The sequence below is a fragment of the Tinamus guttatus genome, unplaced genomic scaffold (assembly GCF_059628265.1).
Source record: "Tinamus guttatus ecotype Peru unplaced genomic scaffold, ASM5962826v1 Tinamus_guttatus_pri_ptg000048l, whole genome shotgun sequence".
Taxonomy (NCBI): domain Eukaryota; kingdom Metazoa; phylum Chordata; class Aves; order Tinamiformes; family Tinamidae; genus Tinamus; species Tinamus guttatus.
The window spans coordinates 9,246,580-9,262,997 of NW_028288582.1; the positions used below are offsets into that span (position 1 = coordinate 9,246,580).

The following is a 16,418-nucleotide window of genomic DNA, read 5'->3' on the forward strand; positions in this document are numbered from 1 at the left end:
CAGACCACATAGCCGTAACAAAATGTTCTCAGTGCTGATAGAAAATGATTTATCTGTTCTGAGAGCACCAAGTTCTCTATAAAATGGAAGCAAGAGCTGGAAATGAAGTTCCAACACTTCCACAGATCTGCGCAACAGCCACAGTCTCTAAAGGTTTTGGTTTCGGTCCGGCCTTTGAGGTTGCTAAGAGTTTTTTACATACAGTTGAGCTGATTTATGAGACATTCTGTTAAATTTTATTGCACTAGTGGCTTTTCTTTGGTTCTTTAGAAGTGGAAAACATCATTTCTGCAGCAAATGCAAGTCAAAAGTCTTAATGGAGCATAAAAAATCAAAAAGGTCATGATTTTATAGTTTTAAATTAGAGTACAGAGCATTGCTTAAGACTCTTAAAATATGTAAAGTTAATGAGCATGTTTATTGGTAATAAAAAGATGTAATTCTTTCCCTAGATCCTTCATTTCAGATACTTATATATTGTCTTTTTTTATGGATGTACTATTATAAATGAAAATCTCTTCTGGACTATCTCAGAATCACAGAGTGAGAGAACTAATAATGCAGGGCAGAAACTTTATCCTGACAAGATTATTCAGGCCAAAGTGGTTGTGTTCCTTTGCATGCAGACAATTGATTACTTTTATCAGTGTGGTTTGTAGAGTTGTATAGATTACAGTTATCTATATGACTTTGTTTAGAACATATGAGTGGATGAAAATTTATAAGCCAATAAGAAACTGTTACTTTTACACACATTTTGCAAGCTTAAGTGAATGACAGAAGAAGTGCTTATAAATTCTTCCTTATTTCTGCATGCCTGTGATCAGAAAAGTCAATATTGATTTAGAAAGTGTCTCCTAGTCTCTTTTCCTGATTTTATTTTTACGTGGAGTCTTAAAAATAATGTTACCATTTGCATGTTAACAAATATTTTTAATTGACTTGTTGAACTTAAGTAAAACAAACATGTATTCTCACGGTATGATTTAATGGAGTATATCTTGACAATTACATCTCTTAACTGCTTGCAAGTGTTTTCTTTATAGGTATTAAGGAAGAGGAAAAGCATTTGAATGCTATGACCACTTTAGCTGCTGTTGTAGGATGAAGTTATTATGGGAAGGGATCATAGTACAGAGGTGGTCACGGGACAAGCTAATACAGTGTTTTAAGCAGAATGGGCATAACTTTCCTCCTTGTTAATATGGACTGTTCTGTTTTCTGTCTCTCTCTTTGCAGCAGTCCAGCACCGGGGAGCTGAGGACTCTCAGGAAGGGGTTATCCCCGTACCACTCTGAGTCACAGCTGTCATCACTGCCGCAGTATCAGGACGCCATGCAAAATGTAAGAACCGTTTCCGTACCCTGTGTGCGATACCGACAGGAGCCCTGGGCTCCCAGGCAGAGATGAAAAGGGCAGCTCTTTCTTTCCAGGTCAAGCCTGAAGATGAGAGCCTGCCTCTGCAACCAAAAATGTCTAACTGTTTAGAGAGTGGAGAAAAACACTGATCTTTACCCATTAAATCTTTTTAATGGGTAAAGGCTCATGCTCAGGTTTCTTAGACAACTGATGGTCCCTGTTTTGCACCTTTTAAAGCAAGATTGAGTACTTTTGAACCTGCTGCTCCTTCTTTATGAACGTCCTTCATGTCTGCTGTCAAAGAGCTAGCCATGGGTGAGGTGAAGGATGCTTTGTCTAACAGTGCATGGTCTGGATTTCTGCAGTGGTCAAGTTCTTAGGAGTTTTATTTCCTTTTTTTGTATATCAGAAAAGAGGCTGAGGTTTTGTTTCCTAAGATCTGCCTGCTTTGCTGCTTCTCAGTTGAGAAGAGGATTTTGGCTGAAATCAGTTAATCCTCTAGTGAACAGCAGACGTGGTGCTGCTGTCCGCGGGGCGCCTCCTCGCAGCCCGGCACTGCGCGGTCATACGCGGCGGAGGGGAATGAGCAATGCCAGATGTTCACCTAAGACAGGACATTTGCCTGGTGACATCATGTCCAGACTGCAGGAGGAGTGCATAGGCACTCAGCGGTGTCCTGCCCCGTGTGAATGTGGGCAAAGGGCTGATGGGGACACAGTTTGGGTGCTTGCTGCCTTTTGGGATCTTCTGCCCTCTGTGCAAAGCTCACAGTCTGCAGCTCTGCAAGTGCTCCAGGACCAAAACTGTGTTGGCTGACTACCTGGTAAAAGTTTTAGATCTGTATAAGAGGGGAGAAAAGTAATAATTTAAGAAATATGTGGTAAATAAAACTCCAGCCAATAGGAAAATACAGATCATTTCTATCCCTGGTAAGTAGCAGAATGAATGGAAAGCCTTTAGTCAAAAAAAAAAAAAAAAAAAAGGACAAAACCATGTGAATAAAACAGATGTCTTTGGCTGAATACCACCTTTTCTATTTTGGTTTCTCCTGTAGCAGTTAGGAGACTACAGATAAATATAAGAAGGACACAGGGGTATGAGCCTTGTCCTTGGCAAAGTATGTCTGACTCCACAGGTGACTTAAGATTTGAGGATTTTCCTTCCCTTCTTGTGCACTCAGACTTTTGATCCTTGGCCTGGTTTCAGGTGGGGAGATGCCTGTTACCCTGGTTGTATCCTGCCTTTTTGCGGGGAGATTGTTTGAGGTAGTACCAGCAATTCTGGATCCAATCCATGCTGACTGAACATCTCCTAGTGGACACTTCAGACATAACTGACTTTCTTTGCAGCCTTTTTTTGACAGCAAGGCATAAGTCTGTGAGAAATCATTCTTTGTGTGTGTACAGGCTTCATTCTCATGAGTAATGGCCCACAGTTGTAGTCTGCTCCAGACTGTCACATCTGCTCAAGGTTTCGTCATTGTCACTTTCTTCGCAACGATTTGGGAACAATTTGGGAGTTTGATTGCTCCAGTACATCCCTCACTGTCACCAAGTTTGTACATAAGCATCACTCCATGACCCTGACATACCTCAGTTAATTAAATAATTTTATGTTTCAAATAAATCCTGAACACCAGTATATTCCAGCGACAGAATCAGTGGTGCATCCTTCTGAAAGTGAGTTATAGATTTGCTCTGTGGTGTGTAGTAGTTGCCAAATATCCATGAAAAAAGTCCAAGGGGTTTAGTTCTGACCTATAAAACCCTGGCCGCTGTGAGTAAAGGTGTGACAGTGGGCAGGCACACTTAACAAGGCTGATCAACCTCCCTGACCCTGAACCACAGAGGAAAATCATTGTACCCAGAGGTTCACTCTGTCCTTCAGACAGGTGAGAGAAGGGTGGCTCTGCCAGCCTCAGTGTCTGGGGGAGGTGTGAGAGGGAGCTGGTCACACACAGCCCTGTGGCACTTGGTGCAGTGAGCAGAGTTGGGCCGCAGGGCAAGCAGGGTGAAACCTTCCTGGCTTCACCGTTCGCGTAGCCTCCAGACTGGCTCAGTCTTGCTGTGTGTCAGACAACACCTCAGGCGTTCTGCAGCGTGGGGTGCTGAACCTGAGCTGCCTGTACGCAGTGAGCAGTGCGCTTCTGATGGCCTCAGGCTGACCAGAATGGTATCTTCATCTGCACAGTGTGTGTGCCCTTCGTGGTTGCTTCATTTGGAGGCAGCATCACGTGGGAGTTGAGTTAATCATGACCTAATACATGCGAATTTGCAGCCTTCTGATTTACCACAGGAAAATCAGAAGAAACTGTTGGTGAGAAGGGAGGCTCAGGTTAAGTCACTGAAAGTTGAAACACTTTTTTGCCTGAAGAGCATTGAGAAGTGGTGCTTTGTCTACCCTGAAAACTCTTTCAGCTCCCCGAGCTTTCCTGAAGCTTAATAACACTGAGTGGAAGTTGCTGACCTTGAGTCTTGTCTTTTGATGTTAACCAGGGGGTCTAGATAGGCTGTTCAAATAGTCTCACCTCTGGATAGTGAGATGGGAATTGTATTTCAGTAATACCTAGAATTTTGGAATAATGACAGCTTCAGGTCATTGCCGTGTGCAGAGGGAAGAGGAGTCTTGCTGGCACAGCTCTGTGGATCAGGGCTGAAGTCTGTAGCTGTCACTGTGGAGCATCTTTCCTTCGGTGCGCATGTGCAGCTTCTTTCAGTGCACCATATCTCAGCTTTTCCCTCTGAGGAACTGGGTGGGAAATCGCCCTTTCTGTAGCATGTTTTTGAGGCAATTGTTTATCACTAAGCTAAAAAGCACCAAGTGCTCCAGAATTCTCCAGTGGTACATGCTAAAAGGCAGTATTTAATTTTTGGAACGCTATATAGCACTGCTGAAGAGTTCACTTGTTTCTCTCATGGGCTTTCTCTAGCATTAAGCTAAAGATGGGAGGTGGAATTGTCCATACTTGGTATCAGCTTTCAAGTCTCTGTCTTTCTCCTTAAAGCTAACATACACAGTGCTTAATCTTTTGTGCATATCTAATAATCTTTGTAATACTCTTTCTGACATGGGGAGAATGCCAGGAAGGAGAAGGAAGGAGGAAAGGAAGTTCTCCATCCACCGTGTAAGGCTGTGTTTTTGTTACTAATAATAAAGTTTCAGCAATTTCTTTTCTAAGGAGTAAAATCTCTCTTGCTGATTCCTTGGGCATTTCAGGTCTCTGTAGCAAAGCTGGGGAAAAATACTGCAGCTGGGGCACAGCCCAGAAACTTGCCTTTCTGTCTCTTCTCTTCTCTTCTCCTTTTGGTGTGTTCTTGCCCATTACTTTGATGCTCTGACGTGCACACACAATCCCTGCAGCCCTTCACGTTCCTGCCCACTGCCCTGCAGCTGAGCCTCAGGCGCGTCGTGAATGTCCAGAACTGGAAGGCAGCCTTCAGGTTGCTCACACTGCTAGAGCTGGAGCTAGCTCACCTTGACAAGTTCATAACCTGTATTTTTTTAGGGAGCCATTTATCTACACTGACGTAAAACATCCCTAATGGTGAACAAGCTTGTTTTTAGCAGTTGGAGCTAGCCTGGCTGATTTAGACTTAAAATAGTCAGGGAGTGTTCAAGTGATATTTAATAATAATTCTGCTTCTGCTAGAAGTAACTATAGAGATTTGCAATAGCAATATCATGATTAGTTGGATGGAAATGGATGAAAATGCCAGAAGGAACACTAGAGCAAGGAATGGCCTGCACTGATAACAAAAGATACAACTGACAGCAAAGAAATGGGTAAACACCAAGGGATGCACTGCTTGCATCGGGACCAGAAGGTCTGTGCTCTGATAAGCACATAGCACAGATGGCTTGTCACTAGAAGTCTCATTCCCCGATAACAGGATAACAACAGTAAGGTTATCCCGTGGATGTGCCATTATGCTTCCTGTTATTCCGTCAGGAAGACTTAGATAAGGTAGCCAAAACGGGGGAACAGAGACAACGGGCAGCAGCCTTCCTAGGACATATACAGGGTTAGTAAGCAAGATGCTGAGGTGAGAGCACCCATGCTAACTAACTGCTGGGCATAAAGGGTATAAAGAATCTGACCAAAAACAATTCACTGATGCTAAAGAAGCAGAAGACAAGAGATGATTTTAGGACTTACTAGCTGATGTCCCTTGCGCTCTGTGTTGCATACAGCAACTCTGGCCAGATCATGTGGACAAGCGCTTTTTGGTTGTAAGAATGGGTGATGTCTATCCAAGACTGAGTGAGAGTTACTGAAATCAGTTTTTCTTAAAAAAATCACCTGCCTCTTCTTTGTGTATTGAGTTTCATTATAGCAGCTTCCTGTGTTAGAACTTGCTGAGGAGTGGCCACTCCCTACAGCTCCCTATAAGGTACTATATGTTGTGCCTGGAGGAAGGTGGCCTGTCCGTCTGAGGTTTAGAGACTGCACTCCTCCCAGGGGAAACCTATGTAGATGTCTTCTGGAAGGACAGAGGGAAACTCCTTCCTTTAAGAAGACAGGGATGACAGTGCCATTGCCCACCCTTTATGCAAGTCCTAGAGACTAGGAATATTTTTTTCCTAAGAAAAGTGAGATATCCCTCTTGGAGTGTTCAGTCCTACAGCTCTCAGGAGTTTGTCTTAGGCTAGAGGGCAGGCTGGAAAGAGACAGGACCTTTTTTCCCACTAAATCTGCACCCCATAAAAAAAAAAGTGAAATCTGCAAGAAATGGCAAATCAACAGGAAAAGGGTGCTTATGTAGCTGAGGGGTTAGGGCACTCAGCTGAGGAGTGGTCAGTCCCTGCCTTCCCAGCGCTGCCTCTCATTGCATCTGCATGTTCATCCAGCAATGTGGCCTGCAAAATGCACAGCCTGTGCCTGGACCTCAGCTCCCCCCGGTCGCGGCGGCTGCGAGGCTGCAGCATCCCACCGCTGCCTGCCTGCTGCTCCTGTTGCTTGCTTGGCTCTTTCCCATGGTTTCACCAGGCTCTCATAACCAGCCACGTTTCGTAGTTCTGCCTCCTAAGGATACGTGTGAAAAGCGTGTTCATTTTGCCATATGGTACATTCACTGTTACAAAAACAAACCCAAATGTTTGTGGTTTGTAGGTGTAAAGAGAAGCCGTTAGAGAGGGTGGGAAGAGATCTAGGAGACTCCCTAGCTGACGCGCTGGCTGTGTCCTGAGCCTGCAGTGGCGGTGGTGAGAGTGATGCGGTGAAGGCACCTCATAGCCACAGCTCGAGCTCTGGTTGAGTCCCGTCTGCCCCTTGTAGCTGGAAAGGTGGTAGCCTCGAAACTCTTTGATGTGAGGGTTAAGGCAGAAGAAAAGTGAGGACTCAGTACCTTTTCCTCAGCTCCCTGTGGAAAACATCAAATTAAGACTCTACATTAGCCTGGCGTGAGTAGAGTTCAGAGTGAAAGGTGGCTGTGGCCTCGGTCTGTCCTCCGTGGGGGGGACCCAGGGCAACGTGGCTCCTAATCATGAGTGGAGGGTAAACCTGTCCCTCCCTGGACTTCTTACAGCCGTCCTGACTAGCCAGATCAGGTTTGGAAGAGGTGAGGATTCCTGTTCCGTGATAGCAGGGATCCAGAAGGTCCGTGCGGAAGAGCCAAAGGCAGCTGTGGGCCTCACTGCTCCCCAGCGCCGTCCTTGAGCACCAGGCAGCTCGTTGCGCCCTCAGGCCTGCTCTCCTGCCGCAGGGCCCGCTCAGGAGCTCCGTGAGCTGCAGGGCTCCCTGCATCCCACGAGGGCCGTCGAGCCCTCCTGGCAACGCAGGGCCTCTCCGGCATAGGGGGAGCGGCGGGCGAGGAGCGCGGCCGGCGGCAGCTCCTTCCCGATGCGGCGCCGGCAGCTCTGCGGTGTCGCTGGGCAGACAAAGGGGGAAGGACAAGGCAGCCGTTTTGCCGCTGCGGCAAGAGGGGCTGCAGAAGGGGAAAATAAAATGAAAGGTTGTCAGGAGGGCGGCAGGATTTGCGGCCTGGGGAACGCTATTGTAAAGCTTCGGAGAGGGCATGGCGAGCAGCTGAGTTAGCTAATGCCTTTTAAAAGGCAGCTGCCCTTCATCAGCGGTTGCTGTGGTGTCTCTGAGCAGCGGGTGGCTCTTTTCCCCCATGCCAGCGCAAAGTTAGGCATTGACAAAGTTTGGGGGATGTGACGAGCCAAAAGCAGCACTGGCAGCCTGCACGCTGAGCCCATCGCTACAGGTCCCCACAGGATGTGAAAGGAAGCATCACACGCAGGGACCTCCATCCACTGTAAACCCTTGTGTTCATTCGGTGCAGGGTTAGCATGGAGTCAGTATTTGTTTGGCCTGGTTCAGATGGTCTATTTTCCCTGCTTTGTGTCCGGCAAAGTGGCATCCGTGGCTGCTGTGCTGCCACAGTTGGAGCAGGGCAGCTGAAGTGAAATCCAGAGGGATGAGGTGGGTGTGCATGTGCTGGGGAGCACGACAGGCATCTATGTGCATGTATCTCCTCTGCCAGCTCCACTTTTTCCACCAGGCCAGCCCTGATCCAGGAGATATGCTTCAAATCAGGAACGTTTGAAAAATGCCCGCTATTTCCCTCTAATACCGAATGCGTTCGATGTTAATAAGAGAGCTAGCACTTTTCAAAATATTAGTGCTGATAGTGCCCCTGTGAGTCAGTCAGAGTTAATGCACTTTGTCCATGGGAAAACATGGGTTAGTTCTGTCAATAGCAGTCAGATTTCTTTTTGTTTATTTGTATCAGATAATTACAGGCTGCAGCTGCTCTGTAATATACCTTATTGGTAACGGGTTTATAATCCAGGGACTGCCGAAGCTCTCCACAGTGCTTTTCGACAGCACACACCAATTTCAGTGCCACAGCACTGCTGCGAGGCCTGACAACAGCTGCTGCTTCCCCTTCCATTTCCGCTGCCGCAGGAAGCCGGCTCACGGCTTGCAGGCGCTGAGCAGTTTCTCAGGACAGCGGCCGGGACCCACCATTAGCTCAGCACTCATAAGAGACACCCTTCCTGTTTGCAGATGCGATCCACTTGCAGACTATGTCCTGACTTTGTTTATTCTGTCCCCAAAGAGCTCCCTGCCCTTGGTGCGCTAGCGCAGCCCGTACAGCACGCGGTGCAGTGAGCCTGCCAGCGAGGGGAAGAGCTGCTCCTTGGTGGGTATCCTTGATGTTTATCCCCAGAAAGCAATGAAGCAGTTAAATTGTTTCTTTATTAATCAAAAGGGCCATGTAAGTCCTATTTTTTTGCTGCTTAAGTAGATTTTGCTTCACTCTGCCAAGGCCCTGAAGATGCATGTTCCCTGACTAGATGGTGTCCGAGCCTGCCTGGCTCCTGTGCAGCCCCGATGGTTAATTCATGGATTTGAACGTTTACATGACCAGCTGCGCAGTATGATTAAAGGGAGCAAATTAAGTAATGCTGAAGGAGATTAGCATCTGCGATAAAGTCCCTTGATGTGATAGAGAGGATGCTAATACCAAGCACTGATGGCTCCTTCCCTCGCTTCTGCCCATGGTGGAGGCCTGTGGTACAATGTTGTGCTGGGGACCCACTGTCCTTCTGCAGGGTCTCCCACAAGCGTCTTCCCGGGCGCCTGATGGCACGGTGTCAGGTGTTGGCAGCCATGGAGCCCTGCCAGGTCATCTCCAGGTGAAGTTGTCCCTTTCAGGCCAAGAGAGGAGCTCAGTCTCCTTTAAGAGCACCGTGTGCGGAGGCAGAAATGTGCTGCGGGCATGACAAGATGCAGGAGGGGAGGAAGGGACTTCGAAGGACGGCAGGGTGAAGCGTTGGTTGAGAATCATGTCACGCTTCAGAGCCGCTCGTCACCGGCTCTTTGTTTCAGCCATTAACCCCTCTGCCACCGCACAGCACGCGGCGACACGCAGCGAGGCCTGGGCTGGACCCTCTGGTTTGCCTTTCTAGGATACAGGACCTGGAGAATTTCTGAAACTGGCCATTTCCAGGAAGGTGAAGCCCAAATTCTGGGAGCGCCCTTTGCAGAAAGGCACAGCGGGCTCCTGCATCTCTGCTGCTCCAGTCCTGCCCCGGCACGGGGGCTTTCAGTGCAGCGCAGCAGTGTGAGCGCGGTGCGTTTGGGGATGTCTTTCCTAGTGCGAGAGAGCGAGGGGAGGTTTTTTGGTGCAATCTCCCAGGGCCGCCGCTTGGCTCGGTGTGCAAGAGGTGCCATGAGATTTCTCTTTCTGAATGAAACAGCTTTCTGTGTAAGCCAAGCATGAGCTGGGCTGTTTCCCCTGGGTGCTGCTCGCGCTGTGTTTGTGAAGAGGATTCTGAGCTTTGGGGTTTCGGTGGTTCCTCGCAAGGGTCAGTGCAATGTTCCTCCCATGCAAGACTGGCCCAGGGCATTTGGTGGTCAGTCTTGCTGCTGCTTTTCCCCATCTCCCTCACTAGCACTAGCTCCAGGGACGAAGCTATGTGAGATGTCGGTGCTAACATGGGGATTCTTCCCCATGGGTCCAGTCCGCAGGGGTGCGGCAGGATCTCCTGCTCAACAGCAGCTTGGTATTTGCTCTTACTTGTCTGTAGCACGAATCAAGAAAAGAGGCAAGTTCAAGGCACGTGGATTAGGATCCCTTTGTGCTTCAGCTGATGCTCCCATTTTTGGCACCAACAAATCCAAAGCATCCTATTCCCTTGTCTGAGAGAGGGATGAGCAGGGAGAAAGCAGCAGAGAAGCCTCAGTGCGAGCGAGGCTGTGACTGTCCTGAGGGGTTTGCGCAGGTGCTTTCTGAACCTCGTAACCACCATCCCAACGCACAGAAGCAGAATAGGATCAGCCCCTCCATCCTGCCCAGACCCCAGGAGCCTGGAGCGCCCAAGGCTGAGGTTTGCACTTAACTCAAAGCTTTTCCATGTTACTGTCTGGCTCCGCCACCGACTTTGCACATGGTTGCGGGCGTGTTGCTGCTTCTTGCTTGTCCCTCAACACCTCCTGATTTATGGAGCAGGATAGGCACCTATATTTATGTAAAACACCTGGATGGGGTATGATGAGTGCCAAGGAAAAGCCACAGTATAATTCAAACATGGATAGGCAGGCTACAAGCAAAACCGCTGTGAAATAAATATACGTGCCTGGGAATTTTATTGTGAGTTGTCTGGCAGTGCCTGCCTATAATGTAATTTTCCTTGCTCTGTCTCGACAATAAAAACTTCACAGTATCTCATATGATTCCATTTAGCTTTAATGTTGTCTGAGGTATGCTATTAGAACATTGTGGCTTATTTAATCGGATTTGAATCCTAAATGTCTGCTTGTTTTTTGAAATTGTAGACAAAAATTAATAGAAGGCAAGCAGAAGATGTGACGTGGAGAAATAATAACGCTTGCTCACAAGCTCCACTTTGTTCTGTAGCATTCTCAGTGCCTGGGCTATGGCTGTGTAATGAAGCAATCTCAGCATGGAAGTTTTCCCCTTGGTTTTGAAATGTAGCTGGTTCTTTTTTTTAGACTTTCTGCAGACAAGGAACAGCTGAGGTAGGAGAGGATGTCATTAAAACACAGAATATAATTGAGGAAAAAGAATTTTTTCGATCTCTTGACCAAGGTCTCACATGTTTCCAGCTCCCTAGTGGAATCAAGTAGATATTATCACAATTTCAATGTTCCTGCTTTTAGACTTCTAAATCAAAACCTATAACAACTTGCTGATGCCCATATAATTTATTTTCTTCTTGGAGGTGACACTACATTTAGATTCCAAAGTATTCCCACTATTGTTAAGAACTATTCATATTTTCAAGCCTCGTTTTGCCTGTATAGAGGTGTGTGGTTGCCAGGAGTTCCCAATGTGCATTATTCAGTGAGTCTTACTGGTTTTGTTCCTCTGATCATGTGGGAATGGAGCCTTGGGAACGGTGCCTTTCCGCATCTGTGTTGGACCCCGTCCCATGCAACCCAGCAGAGCCGGCAAGGGCTCCCTAGGCAGCTTAGTCTTACACACTTGCAGCACCATCCTACTTGGATATACAGCAGCAGGTGCTCTCAAGCCACAGCAGTTACGGGCTCTGCTTTTTGTTTTTTGGTGTCACTTTAGAAAGGATCATTGGCAGTACTGGTGAGGCTCAGATTTTCTTCTTTTGCACACAAGCACTGCTGCTTGACTGGTTATCTTTGGGCTCTGGGCACATGGAGTGCGTTGAGGCTGGTTTTATTCAGTTTGTTTTCTGTTTTTGATTTGATGCTGTCACCAGGTCAAGCATAATTCTTAGCAGATAGAGAAGTGGAGGATTTATCTCCTGTGCGTAGCACACTGCTCTTAAGGATGCTCTGCCACAAGAACCTGCAGAGTTCCTCTCACTTTCCTTGGTGTTTTAATGCTGCAGCTGTGAACCTCCTAACAGGCACTGGGCTTGTTTCTGCAGCCCTGCGAAAGGGGCTCCTGTGAGAGGATTCTGAGGGGGTCTGTGTTTTGAGTGGCAATAGAGGAACATCCTGCGGAGCTCCTCGGGAAACTGCTGCGAGTGTTTGAGGCTCAAACAGAATTGGGGAAGCGGGTTCAATAGGTGATTCAGTGCTGCTGTGTGCGGAGAAAAGCCAGGAGAGGAAGAGAAATAGCTCTCTCCTTGGTTTTCTTGCTAGAACAGGCATTGAGTACTTAGGATTTGCCACCAATGAAGCACCTGAATGAGCTTCATGAGGAGCCTCTCTAGGCTTTGCAGTGGCCTGGAAGCAGAAATGGGATTGTTCTCTCCAGGGATGATCTCAAAGAGATCCAGGCTACGACAGTCTCTAACGCTTTGAACCACCATAGCTGTTGGCAGAGCAGCAAAGCACCCACTTAGGAAATGCCAGATAGGTCACACGCAACGGAACACCTGGACAGCCTTTGGTTCCAGAGCCTGGCAGTGGGGCCGTTCTCCTCCTGAAGATGTATCTCAGGAGAAGGCCCTCTTGCTCCTCCTGGCCGCAGGGACGGGGTTCCCAGCAAGCACCGTGCACAGTGACGATAAGGCACGTCCTGCAAGACCTCCAGAACTCTGTGATACATCAGATATGTAACCTAGAGCCATCTGGGCTTGTGCTAGTGCTCTCACTGAGAGAGATATGCTATAGAGGGACAGAAATGCTATAGATAACATAACTGGCTGTGGATGAAACAGAAAGAGGTTTTCCACGTAATTCTACCCAAGTGATTGCTTGATGCCATGTCATACATAAATGTATACTTATTTTCTTCCTAAACTACAAGTTCCTTGTATAACTATTGAATTAAATGTGCTAACTTCTAGTTTCAGCTCTGTCTCTGTAAATTCGGAACAACTCCAAAGCAGGTTAGGGCCAAAGAGAGTAAGAAACTTTGCATTTAAAATGACTTGGCTTCTGATTAGTTGCCTTAGCCTCAGCAGAAATAAACTAGAAAGCAATCAAGATTGTATTTTTCAACAGCTTTATTATAAATATGTCATCCTTTTTTATGACTTCTGAACTGACTTTTATCACCATTCATTTATATAATTACGTGGCACCTCAGCCAGGTGTCTGTGCATGGGAAATCTCTTAGCTACTGAGGGCTATGAAAACCTCACAAGTGGGAAAGTCAGATGTCTGTCTAATGTAGAGTGCGTGTTTGACCAAACCAGACAAGGAGAAGCAGTTCAGTGACACATGCGCTGCAACACACACTGCATCACTTTTGTCTGTTGCACAATTTCTGCTTCTTAGGATGCAAGTAGATTAACATCTTTATTCGTGTCTGTCAGGGCGCTGAGTCAGTCATGGCTATGAAGATGGCAGCTAGCTGGGGCAGGAAGGCCATGGATTTCTGAAGTCTTCAGGATAGATGAGATCCAGTGCTGGGGTGCAACCATGGTAGTTTTTACCAGCATTTCCCAAGTATGTCTATTTTAGGCATAAGGAACCTCCTCCTTTTATGTGAATTTATCTACTACCTAAATGCCGACCTCCAGAGATTTCCTTCTCTCTCCTGTCCTTCTCCAATGTCCTATCTCTGGTTTCTGTCCCCTGTGTTTCATCTCAGCGATTTTGCTGCTGGGTAATGTGCACATCCTCCTTTTTCTTCTCATTCCCTCCCTCTTTCAGTTCTGGCAGTTTTCCAGTGGAGAAATCTTGACCTTATCTCCAATTCCTTGCATTTCCTCCCCTTCAGCTAATTGTATCGATGAACTCTGCCCATTTTCCTCTACCTCATCCTCCAAAGCTGGCCGTGCATCCTGCTGACTACATTGTCTTTGGTTTTTCCCCTTGATTACTACAGATTCCTTATTTTTCTGGTCTCCTTCATGTTTGCCTAAGCCCAAGAAGCAGATATAAGGCTGTCTAAAACATTTTTGGGAACTGTGCCAAAATCGGGGAATTGAGCATCTAAACCTTTTCAAAACTCTGTCCTTTTGTCTTTTTTATGTCTGGAAAGAGAATTCTCTAAGCGGGCATCTATACAATAAAACTGCAAGTGTGATTATAACTGTTAAGGCAGCCTTAGCTGTGAGGAGTCCTGCCTTTTCCCTAGCAGCATGTGAGATACTGGATGTATCTCACGATGGCAGGAGAACGCCTGGTTTGTTCCCCCGCTTTCTTTATGCGTTTGGTCTCCTGTCCAGGAGATGTGGGGCTGACATCCCTCGCACTGCTCAGGGTGTTGGGGGTCTCCGCGGCTGGCACTTTCGTCGGAGAATCTATTACATGATTAGCTGCCATGGGGGAGGATTAATCTCACCAGCTTGGACATCCACTGCAGTTTGCTGGGATTTTTTTGGCTTCCAGCCTAAGAATCAAGGACTGTGTGTGCTTCAGAAAAGAGTCATCTGGTTTTGAGGTTCTGACATCTTTGATAGTTGAGACCTACTCCCTCTTTGTGGCATTCCCATTTTTAACATCATGTTTATCTTCTTGAGACAAAGTCTCCACCTGTGTTGGAGCAGAGCTCATCCTTTGCCACATTTCAGCCTCTCCTTCAAGCAGGACACTGCCGCTTTGAGCATTTTTTGTGTGGCACAATATCCACAGTGTCTTATGCTTGTACAATGACGAATTTTTTATCATGCCAATCATCCATTAAGCATGATCAAATTCCTTGAAAAGAATTTCTCTGTAATCTTTGTGGTTTCATATGTATTCTGCAATAACTTTTAGAGTGGCTATCATCATGAAAATGTTTAGTAGCTCATTAGTGACTTCAGTTTTATGAGGAGAAGCTATTGCTGCCTGTCATTCTGAAAATTATGATCTACCCAAGGCTGGTCAGAAAAATATATTTAAAATGTTGCCAGCTGCAGGATCCAGCAGGATTCCTACTATTTTGACAGTTTGCTGCCTACTCAGATGAAGTATTGGATGTTCAGCCTTTGCTTGATATTCTTGTATTCCTTCTAATGAGGCCTGTGGGGAGAACTATATCAAGTGTGGTTGGCGACCAGAAAATCCCGAATATTTGGCTTTCAGTTGCTATGATTGTGCTCAGTCATGGAGAGAAGACAGCTCTCACGCTGAAGCCGGAGGAGCTGTGTGTGATTCTGCAGGGACTCTGTCGCATTTACCGGCTCCAGGAGGAATCTGCAACCAGTCGTGCAGTCCTGGTCGTAGCTCTAGACCAGGTGCATCCTCTCTGCCTGTCCTACGGAACATTAAAGGCGTCGATAACTGAAGAAGTGTCCTCCAGCCAAACAGCTTTCACAGCCTGGGCAGGAACGTGCAGTTTTTACTCCATTGATGGAATAAATACAGTAAACAGACTGCCAACGCTGAGAGACCCAGGGTCCCAGGGACACTCGCATCTGGCAGGCCCAGGCCCACGTGCGGCCTGCAAGTGCCCCTGGGTCTCTCAGCGCTGGCAGTCTGTTAAACCTCTTTGTAGATTTATTGAGGAGTTACTAATTCTGTTTTTTTTTTCCTGGCATGCCTAGCCCTCAAAAGGAAATTACTTTGTCACCAGCAACTCAGTTCATAAAGGTTGATGGGAAGCTGTTAGGGGTAAATAGCTGTTGGTCATTACATGGGTTAAGTACGGACCAATGGCTTAGAGATGAAAGACTCCTCGTCTTTCATACTATTTTTATTCTTGGCCTAATGGATTAGCCCATCTTTTTCTTTATTATTCACACACGAACACTTTCTTTTCGCTAATAAAAAAAGCCCCCCAAACCTAAAGCATTTGGAAAGCTAGGAAATGGCGAAGTGCTTCTCCGTTGGTCCTGCTTTCTCACATGACTAATTTACCGACCTTGGCTTAGAAGGCAAAGTGAGGGGATGAGACTTGAAACACTGTGTTTTTAGACATGGAAAAGATGGTAATGGAGTGCCCCATGCGCTGCGTGTGAAAGCATTCCTGTAATGGTGCCACATACCACTCTGCCTTCCTAATTTGCCTTCACAGGCCCCCAGTATAATCATTCTTTGTGTTTCCTAAAGGACTTGAAGACTAGATATGAGTTTGATCAATGGATTCATTGTTGATTTCTTCCACTGCTGCAGTGCAAATGCACAAATATTAGGAACAGGCAGGGCCCATCTCTCTGAGTGAAGACACTGTGTCTCACCTAATGAGAGGCCTTTAAAAACAGGAAAGTCGTATTAAAAATGCTTACAAGTCTGCTTCGAAGGCAGGAATCTTTTGTAAAATTTAACTTCTGTATCTTTCCTGATGGGATCCTCCTTGCAGGAGAACTGGCCAGCATTTTGCAAACAACCCCAGCCAGTACTAGGTTTGGACATATGTTTGTTTTAAGGTTGCCTTCACAATTTTCTCTGTAGCTGAAGATTAGTACTTGACCGCCATGCGAAAGCATTGCCAAAAAAGCAGTAATGTTACACTAACTGTTTTTTTCCTGTTGAAACTTCTTAGAAATGACCAGCTCATGCTGGAAAATCATCTTGTTTGCAGTGTGTTCTTGGCTAGAAGGATGAGAACTGTTTGATCTTCTCTTTATAGAAAGTTATCCTAAGTGACCAAAAAGATGTCTTGAACATATTTAGCCTTAAACCAGGTTGGTCTTTTGCCTCTGTGTACCTCAACCGCTAGGCTTAAATGGAGTTAAAATCAAGGAGAAAGGGGTCATCTGAGGCAGGGGTCTTGTCTTTTGTCTCTGCA

At 46.5% G+C, this 16,418-nt stretch overlaps 1 protein-coding gene across 1 annotated transcript in view; it reads left to right on the plus strand.

Annotated features, from left to right (window-relative positions):
• Nucleotides 1-16,418, plus strand: part of CCDC85C (coiled-coil domain containing 85C) — a 104,037-nt gene that overhangs the window by 79,483 nt on the left and 8,136 nt on the right. Inside the window, exon 3 of the mRNA XM_088539684.1 lies at nucleotides 1,240-1,344. Within this exon, the coding sequence (XP_088395810.1) occupies nucleotides 1,240-1,344 (105 nt within the window). The remainder of the gene's footprint in view (nucleotides 1-1,239; nucleotides 1,345-16,418) is intronic.